Below are 21,152 nucleotides of genomic sequence, written 5' to 3' on the forward strand. Positions count from 1 at the left end.
ACTCACCAGAGACAGATGATTCACAAAGCACCTTTTTACAGATTGAGACTTCAGTCATTCATGACCAAAAGTTAGTGTTATGGGTGGGATGGATTGTAAAGGAGGGGGTGCTAACAGGCTCTTACTCGTTTCCTAGCATTCCACTGTGTACATGATTACAGTCTGGCTAGTGTAGTGTGCTCTTCCCGCCTTGTTGATATTGGTAACTGGGACCAAAGAAGGCACCCAGATATTAGTCTGTTGCCTGCTCCATTCTGCCACACTCTCCATGGACTGTTTACACCACAGTTGTAGGACTTATTCTCCAGGTAATGTATTCAAAGCATGTTGCTGAAGGCAGGAGGCAGACACTCCCTATAGATAACCAAGAGATGGTGTTTAAAGCTGAGAGTGGCAGCAAGAACACTTCTTTCAAACATCAGGCAAGCAGGCCAACGCTGCTGCTCTGAACAGTTGTGCATTGCCTTTGCCTGGCATTTGCTTATGGCCCATATGTGAGTGACACATTATATTCTGATTTGTTTTTTAAAAGCAAGCTGATGTTTGTATGTATTGCGGTAGATACTAGGATTTCCAGTTCTGGGCCAGGACCCCTTTGTGCTAAGCACTGTACAAATACAGAACAAAGAGATGTCCACTGCAGCCAACAAGCCTATACGTGCAGGAAAAGCTTCTGGAATTCGTCAGGAAATCCTGTAACACTGGAGTCTACCCAGTGAAGTGACTTCTTCTCTCCTATCTCTAGGCAATTGACAGCATTCACCAAGTGGGCGTGTATTGCCTTGCTCTGGTTCCCGCCAACACTTTGCCAAAAACTCCACTCGGAGGAATCCATATCTCTCAAACCAAACAGCACTTTCTGGAGGGCTCGCTGCACCCGTGTAATATCCTCATGTGCCCGCACACATGTGTGACCAACTTGCCAAAACCTAGGCAGAAACAGCCAGGTAACTCAAGAGTGTTTCTCATTCCTAGGAATGCTGGCAAGTGCTTGAATGCAAGGGGTAGACTCTGAACCTTTTTGTTTCAGGCCTGGAAAGTTAGGCTAATGGCTTAACTCGTGTTGTCCTTGCTAAAATGTGTTCTAGCTGCTGGGGATCACAGTAAGATTGTCAACCTGCCAGGCCTGTCCTTGAGTGCATCAGTTTGTCAGGAACTCATTTCAAACCCATCCTAGGTAAGGCTCACTGCTCTAACGGGCAGGAGGCCTTTGAAGCAGAGACTAGTAGCCTAGCAAAAAAACCCATCTGCACTTCCAGAGTTCTCTTCAACCACCCCTGTGGCAGCCATGGTTCAAGAGGAGCCTGGTCTTGGGGAGCAGCCTTCTATTCTGCTCGCTCATTCTCATTCCATTTGAGTGCAAGTCATGTGCTCTACAGGAGACTAAGGCCATAGCATCACCTCCTTGTATCTTGGGGTATATGCTGCAATTCTGGGCTATTGGTGAGCTAGTCTCACGGGGTTCCCTAGAGCAAGGTAGCCCAGGCCCTTTCATTTTAACCCCAGTTGTGCAGCGCTATTATTGACTAAAATGCATGTGAATCATGAGGATGTTTCCAGTTTCTGCATTCCCCTTTCCCCAGCAGTTTGACTCTGTAATGAGATCACGTGGCATCTCCCCAGAGGGGAAAACCTGTAGGGGTGGGGAGTAGTTTTGTTAGTTCCAATTCTCAGGTGGGAGAAACTGTGTCCGTCCCAGGGTGAAGTGACTTGCCAAGGTCATGCACTGAGTCATTAGCAGAGCTGGGAGCTCTGATACCCTTTCTCTGGTTTAACCATTAGCCTGCACTGCTGCCCAGCAGACTGTAAAATATGGAATGGCTCTTCCCAGTGTGTCTGTAAATTCCTATCCTTTACCAAGTCTCTCTGGCTGCTCTTTTCCCACAGGTGTGGGCCCTGCCTCTGTGATGGTGGGGAACCTGGTTGCTGGGAAGCGCATTGCTCAGGCTGCTGGGAGGGACCTTGGACAAATCGAAGACAACGATTTGGTTAGAAAGGTAAATCCCTCCAGCTGGATGCTTGTTGTGGCCAGCAGGTGGGAAAGCATTTCACCTGAGGTTGAATAGATCACTGAGCAGTGGTGTGAAATGTGTGCAATCGTCATCTTTGGAGCACTTGTGCTGGCATTCACTACTGCCTCTCATTGCAGCACCAGTTTCTGACGGAGGTGTTACAGTGGAGAGCTCAAGCAACCCCTGATCACATGCTCTTCCTGCTGCTAAATGCCAAGGTACAGGTTGGGATTTTTTTTTTTTTGTTGGGCTCAGATTATCATGCAGTGCTGCTTTGGCAGAGGCTGTGATCCCCACTTTGTATTCTCCATTCAGTCTTGGGACCTTGACAGCCACAACTGCAGTCTGTGTTGGGTCTCAGGTGATGGGGTGCATCTTGGTCATCAGGATGAATGTGTCACCATGGCTGCTGTAATTATAGCGGTGGCATGTGACATGGATTTGGGAAGTTTTCATTAACTTCACAGCATCATCTCTTCATGTTGTTTAGCATCATAAAAGTGCCATCATTAAATGACCAGAGTTGAGGTGCTGCTCCTCCTATGTTTTAAAGAACTTTTTTCAGAGGATCATTCAGGAGCCAAGCCAAATTCTTGGTCTTGGTTTTGTCTTCCTCTCTTCCCTCCCCCTCACGCTGCAGAAATCTCTCCCTTTTCTCCCCCTATTTAAGTACAGTAGGGATTAGTCTGCTGCCTGAAGTGGGACTAGAAGCTCTAAATTCAGAAGGATGTTTCTATAAACATCCCTGTCTCAGGCTCCTTCACAGAATTCCCAATGTGCACACACTACATCTTTATCTATCTATTTGTGTGTGTGCATGTGCGCGAGCATGCATGTGTATGTATATAAATATAAAAAATAAACCAAAAGATAAATATACCAAATAAATAAACCAAAAGATTTCTGGAGACTGCAGGGATGCCTACAAGGTGAAGTGTACTTTAGGTACAAGGTGAACTTCAATGTGCTGCTTAAGGTTTTGGGTTTGTTTAATTCTTTAAAGCTGGAAGCCTTTTTCACCTGTAGTGTTAGAATATACTGCTTATTTAACAATTGCTGCACTTTGCTTTAAAACCATCAGTCCTTGCACCACCATATAATGTTCTATTTGAGCGTTTTTTCAGGGAGCGGAGCTGAATAGCACAGTAGGTGCAGGAGAACCTGCTGAAGTGACTCCCTGATAAGTTCAGTTCAGTGCCTTTCAGTGACATTAAACAGTGCATAAATGGTCCATCAGGCACCCACAGCCTATTAATGGTGGCTAATGGGTATGGATTGACACTGGCTGTATAAACTTCCATCTGTGCTGCCTTTTGTGCAGCTGACTTGTTCTGTCCTAGCTCTCATTCAGTACATTTCTCTCTCCTTTCAAGGGAACTACCGTGTGCACAGCCACATGCCTCCAGTTGCACAAGAGAGCAGAGAGAATTGCATCAATTCTATACGACAAGGGACATCTGAATGCAGGAGACAACGTGGTGCTGCTCTATCCTCCTGGTAAGGATAGGTTGGAGCTGGCCAGAATCCCTACTGGAAACATGCACAATAACCTGTTGTAACATATTCATCCAGCTTTTCCAACTTTTGGAACACTGAAATGGTTGAGCAGCATCTGCACTGGGATTGCTGAATGGTGATACCTGGAGTTGCTCATATACCTGATCTGGTTTTAACACTGAGTAGTCACATTTCATAGGGACTGGGGTGTGTCTTAGGGGTCTCAGCATCAGACTTGGCATCCCTAGGTCATGGTGTTGAACCCAGGAAAGGCTGACTCAGCATGACCTCATTCCGACAGATGCCTGAGTTCTGTGCATCTTACTGTGTCTTGGCCTTTTGGATGAAAACTTAGAAGCTCAAGTCTTGTGACTGTGGACATCAATGGTACTCTGTTTTATTTGAAAATACTGTCCTGGCCACATCAGATCTAATGGAGAAAGGGGTTATCCCTACTCCAGAGGACTTGCATGACATTACAGTATTGAGGCCTCGCCCATGTTGGAATGTTCTGCGTGCCAGTTGGTGGCTGCTGTCTGCCTGCCTTTCATTCATGATATAGAAATGTCAGAGTTACTGTGACTTAGCTGCCAGAATGGCTTGCTGTAGGGCTATTGCTGCCACCACCTTTTTGTAACTGCAAGAAGTGGGCACTTTCTTTGGACCCTGGTGGGAAATGCTATGTGCATTATGGCGTATGCAGTGGTCGTGTAGTTGTCAGTCCCAGGATATTAGCGAGACAAATTGGTGAGGTAATACCTTTTATTGGACCAACTTCTGTTGGTGAGAGACAAGCTTTCAAGCTTACACAGAGCTCTTCTGCTTTCCTTATGTTATGGTGTACAATTCAGAGTTCCTCGTCATTAGTCCTGTGTGGGACAGATGCTTCTTATGAGGTAGAGTCCAGTTCAGTATGACTCTGTGTTCATTTCTCCTCACATTGGTAGGGTGTTCTTTTACGTGCTGACTCATTTCTAGTTCATTTGACTCTATAAATTCTTTCATATGGTGCCTGATTCCAATTGTTCTTTTCTCAGCTGTTCTCATCTGGCCTTTTCATCTCCTCTGCTTTCCTGCTTCTTTCCCTTTATCATCTCTTTTCCCGTTAGCATCTTTGTCCTGCTGCTATTAGTGTTTGTGTATTGCTTGGATTCCTCTGGACTAGTACCGCCTGAGAGTGTGTGTATAAATTCTCTGCCATGGAGGATGGTAACTGTAATTCTTTGAGTCAAGATTATTCTGAGTAGAGGTTAGTGTCATGAGGGCATCAGTCAACTCTTATGTGATAGGCTCTTGTGTCCTTGCAGGTATTGAACTAATTGCTGCATTCTATGGCTGTTTGTATGCTGGCTGCATTCCTGTGACTGTTCGACCGCCTCATGCTCAGAATCTCACTGCTACTCTGCCCACTGTGCGAATGATCGTAGATGTAAGTAATGGGGAGCTGGAGCCTATAGGCCTGGCAAGGACACCATTATTCTGGTGTTTGGCTCTGGGGAGTATAAGAATGAAATCCCTTATGGCTATCAGAGGTCTCATGGTACTTTTCATGGCTGCAGTATATTAGACCAAACACCCTCTTGGGATGGAATGAACTGTTTCTAGCTGTATGACTTTTTTTAATAAATGAGAATTCAGTGTAACAGCTGCCTCTGGCTGTTAAGAGTGTGACACAAGTTGCTGCAAAATATATGGTAACAGGAATAGGGTAACTACAAGACCCGCAGGTTTGTTACCTAATAACTCATGCCAACACTGTACCTTTAAGTGACTACTGGGCAAGTGCCAGTCTACCAATTACCTACTAATTACAGTAACTGGCCTAGGCTGACTCTGTATGTATGGAAGGAGAGCTACTGTCCACTTGCCACCTGACATTACATCCTTACTCAGCCTCTCCAAAGATTTTGCCACAGTCATTTGCATTTTAGTCTGAATTTGGGGTCTTGGCTGAGCAGACTGGTGTGTTTTGGAAGAGCAAAGGAAGTTAATGAGAGATTGTAGGGGAGAGGCTGCCCCACAGGTGGAGAAAATGCATTGCACAGGCATACTCAAAACCTCCACTAGTTATGTGGCTTGAAAGGCCACATGTTTTTTCTCATTTTCTAGCAATCATTTTGTTGGTTATTTTTTTAGGTCAGCAAAGCTGCCTGCATTCTTACAACTCAGATCTTAATGAGACTATTGAAATCCAGAGAGGCAGCTGCTGCAGTGGATGTGAAAACCTGGCCAACCATCATTGACACAGGTGAGACCTTCTCTATGCCAGATATCGCAAAGATTTTCAAAGCCATGTGTAGGGATTCTCATTGACTCTGTAAGAAGTTCTGGTTATTGTCAACACACACACTGTTTGGCTGTTCTGGGGGCTTAAATTATTAGAAAAAGCATGTGAGAGACACACTTTGGTTCAGCAGCTCTCAGGCGTTACACTTTCACTTACAGCTTAGGTGGGGGCTGTGCACGCAGTCTCCTATTACAAGATGTGACATTAGTGAATGAGGAAAATGACCCTGCTCAGGTGCAAGATGAGTTAGAAGGGAGGCAGTAGCCCAGAAGCAGTTTAGTGATAAGTGCTTTGTGACTGTTCACTCCATGCAACCATGAAACAGCTTTTCAAAGATATTGAGCAGTATTAGGAGTGAAAAATCTGCCACATCAAATTGTGGGAAGGCTACAGTGCTGGGGGGAACAAGGGAGGGTGTGTCAGGAATTTCTAGACTCTTTCAGACTATAAATGTTGGATGTTCTTGAATGAATTAATTTGAATGAAGAGTGTTGGCTGGGATTTCCTTGTAATCTGAGCTATGGTTGACCCTACAAACTCTAATATTTCCTTATGCAGAGCTGAGCTCAATCTATAGCACTGGGGTAAACTTTAAAGTTCAGTTGATGTTAGTGGAGTTAGTGACGTCAGAACAGTATCCATGTCATAATTAGCACTGATTGGCCCTTTCTCTGGCAGTCTCAGCAGAGAGGACAGGCACTGAATGACACATAACAAGTGTAATATCTCGATAGCATTTACGTATTTGATTCAGTGTCTCACAAAATTTATTGAATCTCCCCACCCTTTACTCCTCACAATGGTATCAGAGCACCTTGCAAAATGAGCTCAATCCAAATGAGTGGGGTTCACTCACAGATCTAGATTCTCTTTTCTCCCCCTTTCCAAGAGCAGACAGATATTTTTAATGGGAAAGCTTTGACATGGAAATGGCCCTGGCACTTCATCCTGAAAGCAGTGAGACGTGTTGGTCATTCTCTTGTGGAAGGTAATTCCACAACTAACACTTGGGAAGACTCGCTTAACCTAGTCATTGAACATTCCATCATCCCTGATAATCCCAATTCAGAAACAACAGAATCATAAAATAACCACTTTGTTTCTTACCCACATAGATGACTTGCCCAGGAAGCGGCTACCTCAGATCTATAAACCACCCACACCAGAAATGTTGGCATACCTAGATTTTAGTGTGTCCACGACAGGCATGCTTACAGGAGTGAAGGTACAGTAACACCGTGCTGGAAGGAAGGTCTCACATAGCTTTTTTTTGGCTGAGTTTTAAAAAAAGTGGCTCTTATGATTTAATTCAAAAGATCACTTGGCTAAGTAGCTCTGTGTTGTGCTGCAATGTAGGAAGACTGGGGTTAGAAGCAGCCTCAGGATTCCAGTTTCCTAGGCTGATGGAGAATCACATATTAGGTGAACAGGGAATGATGGTATCACTCTGCAATCCCGACTAATGGTGAACTATTGGATCAGCATTCATTGTCCTTCACTGAAAGCAGAGAGTAGCTCTGGCAGTTGGCAACAGAGAGGTGTGAAAGAAACAGGAGTAAAAACTGAGCCCTCAGGCTCTGGTGTGGGGTGTTGGCTAGGCTCAGATATTGTGAGAGGTGTAGAGTGAGAAAATAAAGCTGCCCAAGAAGCTGCTGCTCCTTTAATAGCATGTTTATAGCGGTGTTAATGGTCTAATAAACAGAGCTTCGTGTGTGTGGAAGGTTCCACAATGTTTTGCACTTACCATGTGCATCGAGGGTAATTACTTTGTGGAATAGCATTGTTAGGAAACCAAGCCTGTATCTTGCTATACCTGGCTGTCTCAGAGAAATCCTGTTCCTGCCTTCTTGGATTTCAACACTCACTCCCTCCCTCACCGTCTTTTGTTGCAGATGTCCCACTCAGCAGTGAATGCTCTTTGCAGGGCGATAAAGCTCCAGTGTGAGCTCTACTCCTCTCGGCAGATTGCCATTTGTCTTGATCCCTACTGTGGACTTGGGTTTACGCTCTGGTGCCTTTGCAGGTATGAGTTGGAATAAAAACAAAAGGGTAAGGTATTGATTGGTTTTAAAACAGGAAATAGAGGGCCTAGGTCTTCAACTGGTATAAATTGACACAGCTACATTGATTTAGGTGGAATGATTCTGGTTTACACCAGCTGAGAATTTGGCTCTGGATGGTCAATAACATGACCCCCTTCCCTTCAGGTTTTAAGATCTATCCATGTATGACTATTTTTCTCTTAACATATAGATGCATTGCAAGAGTTTATTAGCTCGAGGGTTTCTCCCATTTTTTTTGTTGGTTACATATTAGGATGGAATGTATTTTGCTGAACCTCCATTTCTCTTTCACATTGATAATGGGAGGGTGTGCACCACTTCTCAGTTACAAGATGTTCTTATTACTATTACAATGTTGCTGTATGTTATAAAGGAGATGGGCACTAGTGTTGTCATTAAATTATCCCAGATCTGGAATCCCCTTACCTACTTTTGGTCCTAACATCACTATGTATCTGACACACACACACACTGACACACACACACACACACACACACATCCCCTTACCTACTTTTGGTCCTAACATCACTATGTATCTGACACACACACACACACACACACACACACACAAGGTAAAAAATCTCTTAATGCTAACCAGCTTCTATAGTAGTAAAATCTTCTTCTCTCTAATCTTCCATGGCAGTGTGTATTCTGGTCACCAGTCCATTTTAATTCCTCCTATGGAGTTGGAATCCAATCTTTTTCTCTGGCTATCCACAGTCAGTCAGTACAAAATAAGGGACACTTTCTGTTCCTATTCAGTCATGGAGCTGTGCACAAAGGGACTTGGAAATCAGGTCGAAGGGTTAAAGGTAAGAAACTTTGTCAGTATCTTACACTAATTTTAGAAGTTGGTACCCAGTCTTGTGCTAAAGCAAATGGAAATGGACTGTTAGAGCATACCTTAGGAGGGGGAGGTGGTAGCAGCAACATCATGCTGCATGAATAGTCAGCCATGTACCATCAGCCTGCTGGAGAGCTCTAGGCCACCGGAAGATACAGATTGTCTGCTGGCCAATCCATTAAGAAGCAGCACAACTCTTTCTGGAAGGGCAGGAGGTAAAAAAAAATAAATACAGTAAAGGTTTATGGTTACTTCTTGCAAGTGTTCCTAAAACTGGCTTTGTGCTCTGTCTACAAAGTCAGGCTCAGTCATGCACAGTACAAAATGTTCTCAAGTTTTATACTTTGCATGATATCCCCAATCACATAGGTGTTTATGCAGCTCTGAAAAGCTGATAGTGTTGTGCATTTATTCTTAATTATGGGGCAATAGTGATGTCTTCCAGTGGTTAGAGTACATAACCGAGGGGTCTGTGCCCAGCTCTGCATTAGACTCAGTGTGACCTTCAGCAGGTCACTTTACCCATCTGTGCCTCCATTTCCTCATCTGTAAAATGGAAATGATAATCCTGAGCTACCCAGCAGGGATGTGGTGAGGCCTATTTAAACTCAGGGTGGAGATCCTACAAAAATGTGGATAGCTTTATTCCTTATAGCTGGATAGGAAGCAGAATTGACAATGCCATTATTCCATTTATGGCTTTTTGGGCTGCCTGATTAGAGTCACATTTCAGAGCCTGCAAACAGGGACACAATAGGTACATATATCATTAATAGAGTAATGGGAGATGTCCTTCACTTCTGGAACTGTCTCCTGCTGTTTAGCTGTAGAGAGGGAGGGCAAGCAGTCTTCAGTATGACTCTGCTTCATTTGTCAGAGGCAAAGCAGCAATTGTTTGCATTTATCTGTGTCTGCACCATATTTCTGCAGGCAAGAGGAATTAATCTGTCCTGTGTCCGGACCTGTGTGGTGGTTGCAGAAGAGCGGCCACGAATTTCTCTCACTCAGTCCTTCTCCAAGCTTTTCAAAGACATTGGCCTGTCATCCCGTGCTGTGAGCACCACCTTTGGGTCAAGAGTCAATGTAGCTATCTGTTTACAGGTATCAAAGGGATATTTAATGGGGAAAACTATTACGTTGTCAGTAAACTGAAAAAATAACTAGAATAATAAAACCTTATGGTAGACCACACCTTGACAGAAACTGTCCCATGGCACTACCATTCCCATGTATGACTATCATCCCTCTGGCAATGCAGTTATTGCTTAGCTGGAAATGTGATAGTTGGCAAGTATTTCATCTTCTTTAATGCAATCTGACAGCTGGAAACAAAGAGCAACTGCCAACACTATGTGCCATGCTCTCCCAGAGCACCAGAGTGCTCCTCAGACCAGAGGTTGAGCTAAGTTAACAATTTAGAAGCATGTGCTGGTTATGCTGAGTTTGCCAAATCAGAACTTAATGGAATCTGGAAACCTGTTCCAGCATTGCCATTCCACAAGCAGGAGCAATGGTTGGAGCATTCAGAACAGATGTAGTAGCTGGTGACCTGTCTATACTATCGCTCCCTCTGGGGCTATTGCAAGGGTGGGGAATATGAAGATGAATTCCAGCATCTGTATGAGGTCTAAGGAAACATTAGGGAGTTCATGCCTTAACACGGGCAGGGATTTGTCAGTGCAGTGCTTTGAGCTCCAACCTTCTTCTTGTTTGATCTTTTAAAAAGTGAGACTTGAAACAGTTTGGTATTTTCTGGATTTTTTCTTTGACGAGTTACTAGAAAACAGAGTAAAGAGAAACAAACCCTAGATGGAAGGGCCTTTTGACATCCTTTGAGCAGGAGACAGAGATACTAAGATGGTGTGGGTGAGAAGTGAGGATACTTCTCCAGGTAACCCAAACACACACACTGCATTTGTACTAATGAGACTGCAACTATTCCCTGAATTGCCTGATGGGAATCTGTGTCCAAAAAGTAACGTTCTTTGTGTGGGTGGGTCGTTTTGGTTGGTTGGGTTTTTAATCATATAACTGCCTGCTCTTTTCTATGGTTTTTACACTTTATATTAATTACCATTTCTCAGTCATACAGTTAGAAACAGGAAATATAAAAACTTTCTTTAATATTCACCCTTTAGGGAACCTCTGGGCCTGATCCTACCACAGTGTATGTAGATCTGAAATCCTTAAGACATGACAGGTACAGTATGTTTACGTTGCACTTTATTAATTATTCATCCTCTGCATAACCTTCTGGACAATACTGCATTGGCCAGGAGATTCCTTCTTGTATATGGAAAACGCAAGTTCTAGCTTTTCATAATAATGTATTTTCCCTTCAGAGTGCGTTTGGTAGAGAGGGGAGCTCCACAGAGCCTGCTGCTTTCGGAATCTGGCAAGGTAATTTCACATCCACTTCCTAATGGCTTGGCATACAGAGCATCTGACTGTGTCTGTCTTTTTATATCCTTCAGAAACATTTTATATGTGAACTTATAGTTCAGGAAAGCATCTGTATTAAGCCAGTCAAACTATTTGGCATGGGAGAAATGGTCATTGAACTAATGCTCCGGTGCAGTGGAACCCACTTATGATGAAGTCTTTTTTCACTCTACTAGCAGGCTTACCTGTAAATGCAGTTGCAGTTCTCATATTGTAAAGAACTGAAACAGTTTGGGGTGAGGGCAGCAGGGGTTGATTCTGTTTTGTCAATAAATATTTTCACTTTATCAGAGTTCCGTAAGCAGTCTGCAGTATCCTGGAATGTAGCATGCATTGGGATGTGCAGTGGCTGTTAGTCCTTTGCTTAAATGAAGTAACAACAACAAATTTTTTCCAAGTGGTCTGGGCAGTCGTCATTATGGAAACTCTCAAAAACCATATAGGAGTAAACTCCTGATGTCCTGAATTTACAGCCCCAGAATACCTCACTTGTTTAGCCCTTGTGAGTCATGAATGCACACTTGCTGTAACAGTAGAGAGTACTTAATATACTGTATAGATGTGTACATACAGGTACATGCACATTCCATAGAAGGTGAAAGCCATGCTAATAAAAATCAAGACGTGAACTAACTGCTTTTGTATTTTGGAAGCTTACATGTGGACCAACTTTCCTTGTTCTGTCCTTTAGATTTTACCTGGAGTCAAAGTGATCATAGTCAATCCTGAGACCAAAGGGCCTGTTGGAGATTCTCATCTTGGGGAGGTAACTGCTGGTTTAATTGCTGTTCTAGGATTTTTTTCTGTTTTTGTCTGCTGTTCGAGCCATATCTCCATTTGATAATTTTAAGGCGGCTGGTTTGCAGAGTTTTTTTTGTACGTAAGTGTTAATGCTGCTGGATATTTAGAAGTCTAAGTATTGTTGGGGTGCCTGGAGCTTTTGTGAGGGCATTTTGTTTAATGTCAAAACTAAAGAAAGATAAATAATTTTAGAAATGAAGGTTCACTCCATTGCAAATTTCACTTAGCTATGAGGTACTGTATCCAGATTACTGTTACTGACAGTTGGATTCTAAACAAACCATCAAAATGGCAATTGAATTTGCATGCTGTTCTGATTATTTTATTGTAGTTAGACCTGTTTTGATAGATAAATAGAAACCGTTGTTTGAATTCATAAGCAGTAAAAACCTGCAGTTTATCCATCCACTTCTTCCTCCTCTTGCCATTATGGAGGAGGGCAGCTGCAAAATGCATTTTAAGACTCTGCAGGATGTGTTTGGCCCTTGGGCTGTTCTTTGGGCACCCAGAGCTAAACTGCCAAATAGTTACTGCTCCAACTAAACTTAAATGAAGAAAACTTCCTTTTATGGCTCAATCCCTCAATGATTTCTTTGTGAGGTACAATGCATTTAAACCTTTTGCTGGAAGAAGGCTCCATTTCCATGGTGTGTGGGTCTCAGTACTATATTATCTCCTTTATAGATTTGGGTGAACAGTCCCCACACAGCCAGTGGTTACTATACCATCTATGATAATGAATCACTTCAAGCTGATCATTTCAACACTCGTCTGAGCTTTGGTGATGCTGCTCAGACACTTTGGGCTAGAACTGGATATCTTGGCTTTGTTCGCCGGACAGAGCTTACAGCTGCCAGTGGAGGTAAGATAAAAATGGGTGCCTTTCTCCTCTTTTTAGCAAAGATGGAAAATTTTCCATAGTTTCTGCTGATAATGTGAAACTACTACAGGCCTCCTCTGCACATTCACTAAAGCTCTTGCTATTGATTTTAAATCAGCTATTCCTTCTGTAACACCAGGTTGCCAAACACCTGACAACAGGTATCTGGCACTTTGCAACCTCCTCCAGGCTGGAATAGTGTTTAAAATAAAACCCACGTGCCTTATTCCCCCAGTATGTTCTGTGTCTGACTCTTCATTGGCCAGTAGGGATGAACTGAGCTCTCTTCAGGTCTCAGTTAGTTGCACTTCTAGTTAGAGACCAGGTGCCGCTGTAGTTATAAGACGTACACCACCTCCTCCCTCCCTTTCTCCCCCTCCCCCAACAGCCTCAGGAAAGACATACACCTAGTCTGGCATTTAAAACCATGGATGATTTCACATGATGTTTTTCTAGGCTGCAGGTAAGTGAATTGTTCCCTGACACTGCTGTGGCAAAGAACATATGATTTCGGATACAAGTCTTGTCTGATTGTGACTGTCTCAGTTTTTTCTTACCCCTTTATTCCAGGCTATTTTCCCCTTATAACTTCAACTCTCTGGAGCAGGACATGCTGGTGGGAAGGAAGAGAGCAAACTCTTTGACCTTGTGTATGCTACAGAGGGTTTGCTGATACAGCTACATTGGTAACTCCCCCAGTGGAGACGCTGCTTATGCTATCAAAAGGACTTTTTTGCTAATATAACTGCATCTACACTAGGGCCTTTTGCCGGTATAAAAATATTGTAAAGAATCAGACCCCTAACCAACATTATTATGCTGGCAAAAGTTTCTAGTTTAAACCTAGCACTTCTCAAGGCTGTCTTAATTCTGTCACTTGTTTGGCCACTAGGGCATACCACGACCACAATTTGTAATGCTTTACTTAAAGCACCACTTACCTTCTTCCATCACCCATTTTTAAATATGTATGTGTAATTTTTCATTCCCCCCAAGATCGCCATGATGCACTGTATGTCGTAGCAGCGCTGGATGAAACTTTGGAGCTGAGAGGACTCCGTTATCATCCGATTGACATAGAGACTTCAGTATCTCGGACACACAGGAGCATTGCTGAATGGTAAACTAGAACACCAGGGAATGCATGTATCCTCATTTAGCTGGCAATATAGAGGTGGTTGTATAAAGTAGCAGGATCAAGTGGTAAAAGCATAAGGCTAGGATTCAGATAAGTTCTAGTCCTAGGTCCACCACAGACTTATTGTGTAACCATAGACAAGTCATGTAACTGTTGGGTACCTCAGTTTTCCCTTCTGTACATTGAGGATAATTTTGAGTTGAGGCCTCATTTACTAATGTTCTGTCAAGAGCCTTAGCTGAAGATGACAAAGTACTTTTATCTGCATGAGTGTGTAAAGAACAATTTACTCTTCTTCCATTTACACTTGCATAACTGAGAGCTACATTTAGCCCACAAGTTAGACTAAGCACCATCCTGATCTGCTTGTTAATAAAGTGTTTGAAATTTGCAGTGGCCTTTGACAACAGTTTCCTCTGTTCTTTTGCTCCCACTCATTTATTTGAAGGACACCTGCATTCTCAGAGGCATCCCTTCAAATTGGAAGGGAATTCAGAAATCTTAAAGCTGATGCAACCACTTAATGTGCCTGAAAGAAAACAAAACTGTCCTGAAGCCTTATGCCATGTAACCAATAGAATAATCCAGGACTGGTGGAGAGGAAAATGGGAGCAGTTGTTCCCAAATGTAGAAAGGACTGTGGCTGGGAATCCTGTTGAAAGTCAGAAGTATAACTTCAATATGCAGTTCCTCAACACTTTCCCTCTCGTTCCCCCCAGGCTACTACTACCATTTCCTTGCTAAAATATTGGGTATGTAGTCTGCTCACAAATAAGTGAGAAGCGTTCAAACATATGATACATCAGGTATTCGTTATGCTAGATCTGCCTTCCATAAACTGGGTACCTAATGGTAATGTTAGGTTACCGTTACAGGGAAAGGTCTGGTATGTGTAATGTTTGTACATCACCAGGATATCTGGGGACCTGAACAAAAGAGGAAGATAAGGGAAGGGGGAATGAGATTTTTAACTTCCTATTTATACAAAATATATGCATTAAATATATATTTTTTAATTAAATTTCAGTGCTGTGTTCACATGGACCAACTTGCTGGTGGTAGTTGTGGAGCTGTGTGGTTGTGAACAGGAAGCCCTGGATTTAGTCCCTCTAGTTACCAATGTGGTTCTGGAAGAACATTACCTAATTGTTGGAGTTGTGGTGGTGGTGGATCCAGGAGTTATTCCCATCAATTCCAGAGGAGAGAAACAACGGATGCATCTTCGCGACAGTTTCCTGGCTGATCAATTAGATCCCATCTATGTGGCGTATAACATGTAACGGGATAGGGGGTATAATGTTCACAAACTTCGTAGGACCACTAAAAATGCCAATGGTTGCTATAGAAATGAAGCTGGTGAAAAGTACTAATACTTGATGTAAAGTTTGAGATTGCTACCATATTACTTTCATTTCATTTTATGGGATTATGATCACATCAACAACTGAAGGTCAAAAGGAAATATGGTAGCCAGTGGAAAATGTTTGTAACAGTTTACTGAACATTAGCTTTATAGACAATGCAAAGTTGACAAGTGTGTGAGTTACAGAATTCCTAAGGCCTTTACAGTAGTGTTACTTTTTTCATCTGTTGTACATATTTGTATTTTTATCTAATACTGTTTTATGATTCTATAAGGGGACTGTTTATTTAGTAATATGATAAACTATTATGAAAAGAGTCATCTGAGTCCTGCAGTTCCCCAGTATATAATGTACTTTGCAACTGTACTGTAGCTATTCATTCCATGGGATCTCTCTGCTTATTTAAAATTGTGCCATGACCAAATCTAATAACCCCCTTACTTATTCATATAGATATTTCTTTAATTTAAAATGGATTTTGCCTATATTTTAAAAATGTAAATATAAATATACATAATTCACTTAGAAAATGGGCTTATGTAATGATGACACCTGAAGTAAAAGGACTGTAATTTTTGAAGTCCTTAACATAAATTACATTTGGTTAGACAACTTATGTGAGAAATGCAAATCTTACACAAGTTTTCTTAATTCAGTATGTTAATTCAGTCTTTTATTGCTGGCCAGAATATGTTCTAGTATGTAGAAGCCTATGTTTTTAAGGCACATCTTTCTAAAAGAGGCTGAAGTATGTAAGCTTTAAAAACATTAAAAATAAAATAAAAAATTGATAGAAACTACACTGCATCTCCACAATACTTAACTGAAATTTGTAGATCTGTGTGACAGCCTCTGCTTCTCCTTATTATGGAGCTTTGTGTTTAAAAAAAACCCAAAAGCTAGGATTATGGCACAAATTGACAAAAACAATTACATTCATTGTTGGGCTTTTGGATCCATCCTTAATTTATTCCACAGTGTGCCCACAGTTATAGCATGTGTTCAGGGGTTTTATACTGGAAAATACCCTGAATTTCCTTGAGACATTCATCATAAAGAATTTGATAACTCTGGGAGCGGGTTGGCTGAAATCAGCAGTGTGATTTTTAAAACAAGAGTCACAAAGTAGCAACGGAAAGTAATTCTGGTGCATGCATAGTGAAATATCTTCAAATAAATCAAGATTACAGCATCCCAAAATAGTTGGTCAATTTGCTGCCTTTATAAATGCTGAAAAGCTGAAGCCTTAAAGTGTGCAAGAACACTAGCTGTTTGGAAATTATTGCAGCCTGCTGGCATAGTGGGCTGAGGGAGAGACAAGGTTTCAAAATCAACTCAGAATTACCTTTCTTTCATCTCTAACCTTTAGCAGCATTTGAGCATAGTTGGATTTCCTGTTTTCTCCCTTATGTGATTAAGAAAACAAAACTTGGAAGCATATAAGACTTGATAGCAGAAATTGTAACAACTCTTTTGGGCCAACTGTGGTCTGTCATGTAAATACATGCTTAAAATATTTTAATATGTATTATTTACCCCTGTAACAAGTATACAGTGTGTTCTGGTAATTTTTATAAAGGTTTATAATGTAAACTTGTATAAATCCAAATCCATAACAGCTATATTAAGTGCTGCTCCGACAGCTATCTGTAAACAAGTCGTGGTCCTGTACTTGAAACCCCCTCCTTATGGATGCTTTATAACAGTTCTTCATTGAAGGCTGGAGTGTTACAATTAAGATATAAAGCTCTGAATACATTCTCAAAATATTTAGGTTAATTTGCCTGTCACAGATAGAGGTGGAGGGATGTATTTTCAATTACTATGGCAGGTCTAACACGGGGAGAGTTCCTTGCAAACAAGCAGCTTAAAAAATTTACTTTTCTGAAGTGTTGATATTTCAACATCTAGGAATTTAACAAGACCCTCATGGATATTTTAAAATAACAGCATTTCCAAAGTCATGTTCCTATGTAGATATAAAGTGTACAAAGCCTTGATATGAATGTGGTTTTAACAAATCCCCTGCAAAAATGAGGACATGGACAATTATGTAGCTGTTGCTGATACAAATTAAATGCTAGTGTAGGTCAGCTGGGCAACAGCTTATAAATTGCCCTTGCACTCCAGCCCTGACCTCCTTGAGAGAATCTCCCCTTTTTATTACACGTTTTCCTGGCCTGTGAAGGATGATTTGCAATGCAACTTCACTTGGTTCTCCTGAATTTTGAGAATACAGTTCTGAAAGGCTTTTTTCACATTCTAGTTACCTGACTTTTTATATGTATTGTTTTGACCATTTTAAATTCTTGTCCATGGAAGAGAACCATAGCACAACTGTAGAAACCTCTTTGACTGGGTTTTTCCACTTGTGTAATTTTGCATTAATAAAAATTCACAAATGTCTTGTGATTATGAATTTAACCAAGAATTGCTAATATGTCCAGTGCAGAATGATTTTCTAGAGTGGCAATTTGGAATTTTCAATCTAGAAGACAGAAGTTTTCTCTTTAATACTGAAAAGCTCCATGATTTTGATTTTCCCCCACTTGGATTTCTAGAAGTTGAATAATTAAGTTTTTAAGTCTGTCTAGTTTAGTGTATGATTCTAATTAACTGTTTTTTTATCCATACATTTCTGAGACTAGGGCCTCATGGATTCAAATTGTAACTTAGTCTTTGTCCCCTCAGTGCCCACAACATTCAAGTCTTGTTACCCATAAATTGCATATAGAAATGGCCAACTTTGATGTTACTGGATACCTCTGAACATGTTCAGCATATTAGGAAGAAGCATGTATTAGAGGAATGAACATGGGGCTGAGGTCAGGAAGTCCTGGATTCAAATGCCATCTTTGCCGCTGACTTGCTGTGCAGCTTTGAGCAAGTCATTTCACTGCCTTACTTTGCAAATCTGTAGATGGAGATATATTCTAATCCTTAGTGTCCCTGTAAATAACTAGTTGTACAGTACTAAGTATTAGTCGCTGATGCCTCCTTGAGGTTGGGAACACAGTGATGCTCTTCCAAACTGATTAACAACTTACTTGATTCATCTTGGAACCTTGAGAGATGTAACCAATTCACCATAAAATATTTCCTCATTGTAATGGGGAAGAATCCCTTAATTTGAATGACTCCTGACATTTAGATTCAGGAACCTGGCTGGCCTCCAAACGCTTTCACATTAGCTATTCCTGTTCACAGCTGGATTTGCCCTTTCTCCCAACCCCCCATAACCATGTATGGTACCTTTTGAATCAAGCAATGAGTCCAAATGGGCAGGCACAGGCTCAAGTTCATCTCTTCATTCTAGTCTGTCTTTTTGCAGTTCATCCAGCTGCAGAAACCAAATAAATGTCCCATTAGTGTCCATGCCATGATTCTGCATTGAGAGCTGTAGTGTACCCTGAGAACTGTTAACCCCGAACTAAAAGAAGTTCTTATACACCTTACTGTTGTGATTACTGCCCTAGCAAAAGTATTTGTGGCATAAAATTACAGTACTTTACATCAAAGTCTTAGTCTAACACTTGCACTGCACTTCTGATAATTGTGTAATTAAGTTAGGCCATAGTAATTGTCCTCGAGATAGAACTGTAAAAACAAAATTAAATTTTTAGCCTAAATGCAATTTTTCATTAATTACTGTCAACATATTTACCATTGTCAAATTCAGACTATAACATTATGTAATTATGTATAAAGGTTTTTTATTTATTTGAAATTAGAGTAGATACACATTTTTAAATTTAACATCTGGCTGGACAGTGTTTCATTAACGCATTGATTGTGTTTCCTTTGTCTTGTGTTAATAAATATTGATGCCTGATTGCTTGCTTAGTTCTTCATCTGCTGTCTCTCTTAACTTCTCTGAGGAAGTGAACATTGATTGTTACTTGTTCTGGCAAATTTGGGAACATGGAAGCATTTTTCAAATGCATTAAATTGTTTGCATATGCTGATATATACAAAACCTGCTGTATTGCTCCGTGAGCTATCTCAACTTCCATCAGTCAAAACATAGGTGCGCAGACCTACAGAACTGGGCCCTTCTCTCATTTCAGATCAGGTTACAGCTGAGTTCCATTGGTTGAGGGAGGACTAATATGCAGTCCAAACATTATGCACTTTTTAATGTTTTACTTTGAAAATTGATTTGTTCTTAAATTACTGAAAATAGACCATCACTTGGCTTTTGTTTAGAATGAGACAATTTAGATTGGAATTTCATGTAATATATACTTCTGCTAAATAGGTTATTATAAAAAATTGCTATTGATCAATATATCAAAATATTTTACCTTATGAAATGCTTGTTTACATTAAGCAAAAATTTGAAAACTTTCATGTAAGATTTTAAAAGTGTTCAGCATTACACTTCAATAAGAGCAGTTAGGCCAATGCTGAATGCTTTTGAAAATCTCCCCCTCAGATATTTATCCTGTTGTGTAACTAAAGGCCCTATTCAGCAAAATGCTGAGCTGCTTGCAATCCCACTGAAGTCACTGTGAGTGGATGGCACTCAGCAAGTTACAGGATACAGCCCTAAGTAGTTTATTAAGGATACTTTTTTTTGCTATAAAGTTTTGATATCCATAGTAAATGAATTTTGAAGTAAAACAAACTTACAATTTCAAATCAGGAATTACTTATCCTATCTAAGTGTTCAAGTTTACTATTATGCTAAATTGTTTATCTAGAAAATAAATACCACTGGAACACAATTTACTGCACCATAACTGAAAAGCTGCATTCTGATTGCCCTTGATTATGTTTGGTGCTTCAGCCAATCAGAAACCAGCCTATTCAAACAGTGAATATGCAGTTTAATTTCATTTTCTGAAAACTCAGCCTTCCTGCAATCTGGTTGAAAAAGATGCAATTTATGGTGTGACTTTTAGCATAATTACAAACTTGTAAGAGTGCTTTCACTACACACACAGCACTGTTTGCTCACTCTAATGTGTTCTACAAAAGTTTATTGATGATTTTAGGAAATGTGGACATTTGAAATAAAGTCCTTTTTTAATTAATGCATATTAGCTTTGTACTCTGGCATTAATATCAGTTAAGCCATTTAAAGGGTTGACTTAGTTTAAACACTGTACTATTAATTGTTATGGAAATTATTTTGATTATTGAATACAATTTACATTGTCAGACATAAGAGCCTTTTTCTTGACTCTGGATAGCTTTTGGCACCATTTATTGTCAGGGAACATTTTTATGCCATTTATCTCCTCTTCAATACACTGTATTGAAAACAACCATTGATACATATACAGGACAAAAATATCAATAAAGTTGGAAAGAATGTTAGACTATTTTGGGGTATTAATTTTAAAATTGAGGAGAAAAAAAACAATATTGTTAATATTCCCCACCCTTAAATTTGGTAATTTCAGACAAGATTTGAGTTCTTTGGCCTCTTGCCATGGCAGAACAGCTACGTATGTTTTTTCCACTGAGAGATGAACTAGGACATTTGGCATCATCTGAGATTCAGCACTGAATAATCTCTGCTGTCAAGTACTAACAATGGAGATTGTGTTGAAAGAAGTTTTATCTACTTCAAGTATCTGTAGATGTAAAGAAACACTTGGGTAAAGCGAGATTATAATTATTTTTATTATAACCCAGCTCTTCTGTGTATAAAATATATGTGCGTGGATATATCCAAACAGGCTTTTCCAAAAATCCTAAATGGCAGTCCTACCATGCTTCCTTTTTTTATATTAACATTCCCTTTCCAGAAAGCCTTTTTCACACCTTTAGCTTAGCCTGACATAAAATCAAAATAAAATAAATAATTTAAGATGT

At 40.6% G+C, this 21,152-nt stretch overlaps 1 protein-coding gene across 2 annotated transcripts in view; it reads left to right on the forward strand.

The window, feature by feature from the left end:
- DIP2B (disco interacting protein 2 homolog B) overlaps positions 1–19,161 on the forward strand; it is a 112,896-nt gene extending 93,735 nt beyond the window's left edge. For both annotated transcript variants that reach the window (XM_067529708.1, XM_067529707.1), the window contains 16 exons: positions 746–947; positions 1,888–1,997; positions 2,150–2,230; positions 3,386–3,509; positions 4,817–4,938; positions 5,646–5,757; positions 6,912–7,021; positions 7,689–7,819; positions 8,504–8,672; positions 9,635–9,805; positions 10,843–10,904; positions 11,047–11,104; positions 11,838–11,912; positions 12,632–12,809; positions 13,824–13,947; positions 14,993–19,161. In XM_067529708.1, coding sequence (XP_067385809.1) covers positions 746–947; positions 1,888–1,997; positions 2,150–2,230; positions 3,386–3,509; positions 4,817–4,938; positions 5,646–5,757; positions 6,912–7,021; positions 7,689–7,819; positions 8,504–8,672; positions 9,635–9,805; positions 10,843–10,904; positions 11,047–11,104; positions 11,838–11,912; positions 12,632–12,809; positions 13,824–13,947; positions 14,993–15,245 — 2,082 coding nt within the window. In that variant the 3' untranslated portion in view covers positions 15,246–19,161. The remainder of the gene's footprint in view (positions 1–745; positions 948–1,887; positions 1,998–2,149; positions 2,231–3,385; positions 3,510–4,816; positions 4,939–5,645; positions 5,758–6,911; positions 7,022–7,688; positions 7,820–8,503; positions 8,673–9,634; positions 9,806–10,842; positions 10,905–11,046; positions 11,105–11,837; positions 11,913–12,631; positions 12,810–13,823; positions 13,948–14,992) is intronic.
- The last annotated feature ends 1,991 nt before the right edge of the window (positions 19,162–21,152 follow it).

Source organism: Emydura macquarii, unplaced genomic scaffold (assembly GCF_026122565.2).
Source record: "Emydura macquarii macquarii isolate MOO-44397 ecotype Brisbane River unplaced genomic scaffold, CSIRO-AGI_Emac_v2 contig_2994, whole genome shotgun sequence".
NCBI lineage: Eukaryota > Metazoa > Chordata > Testudines > Chelidae > Emydura > Emydura macquarii.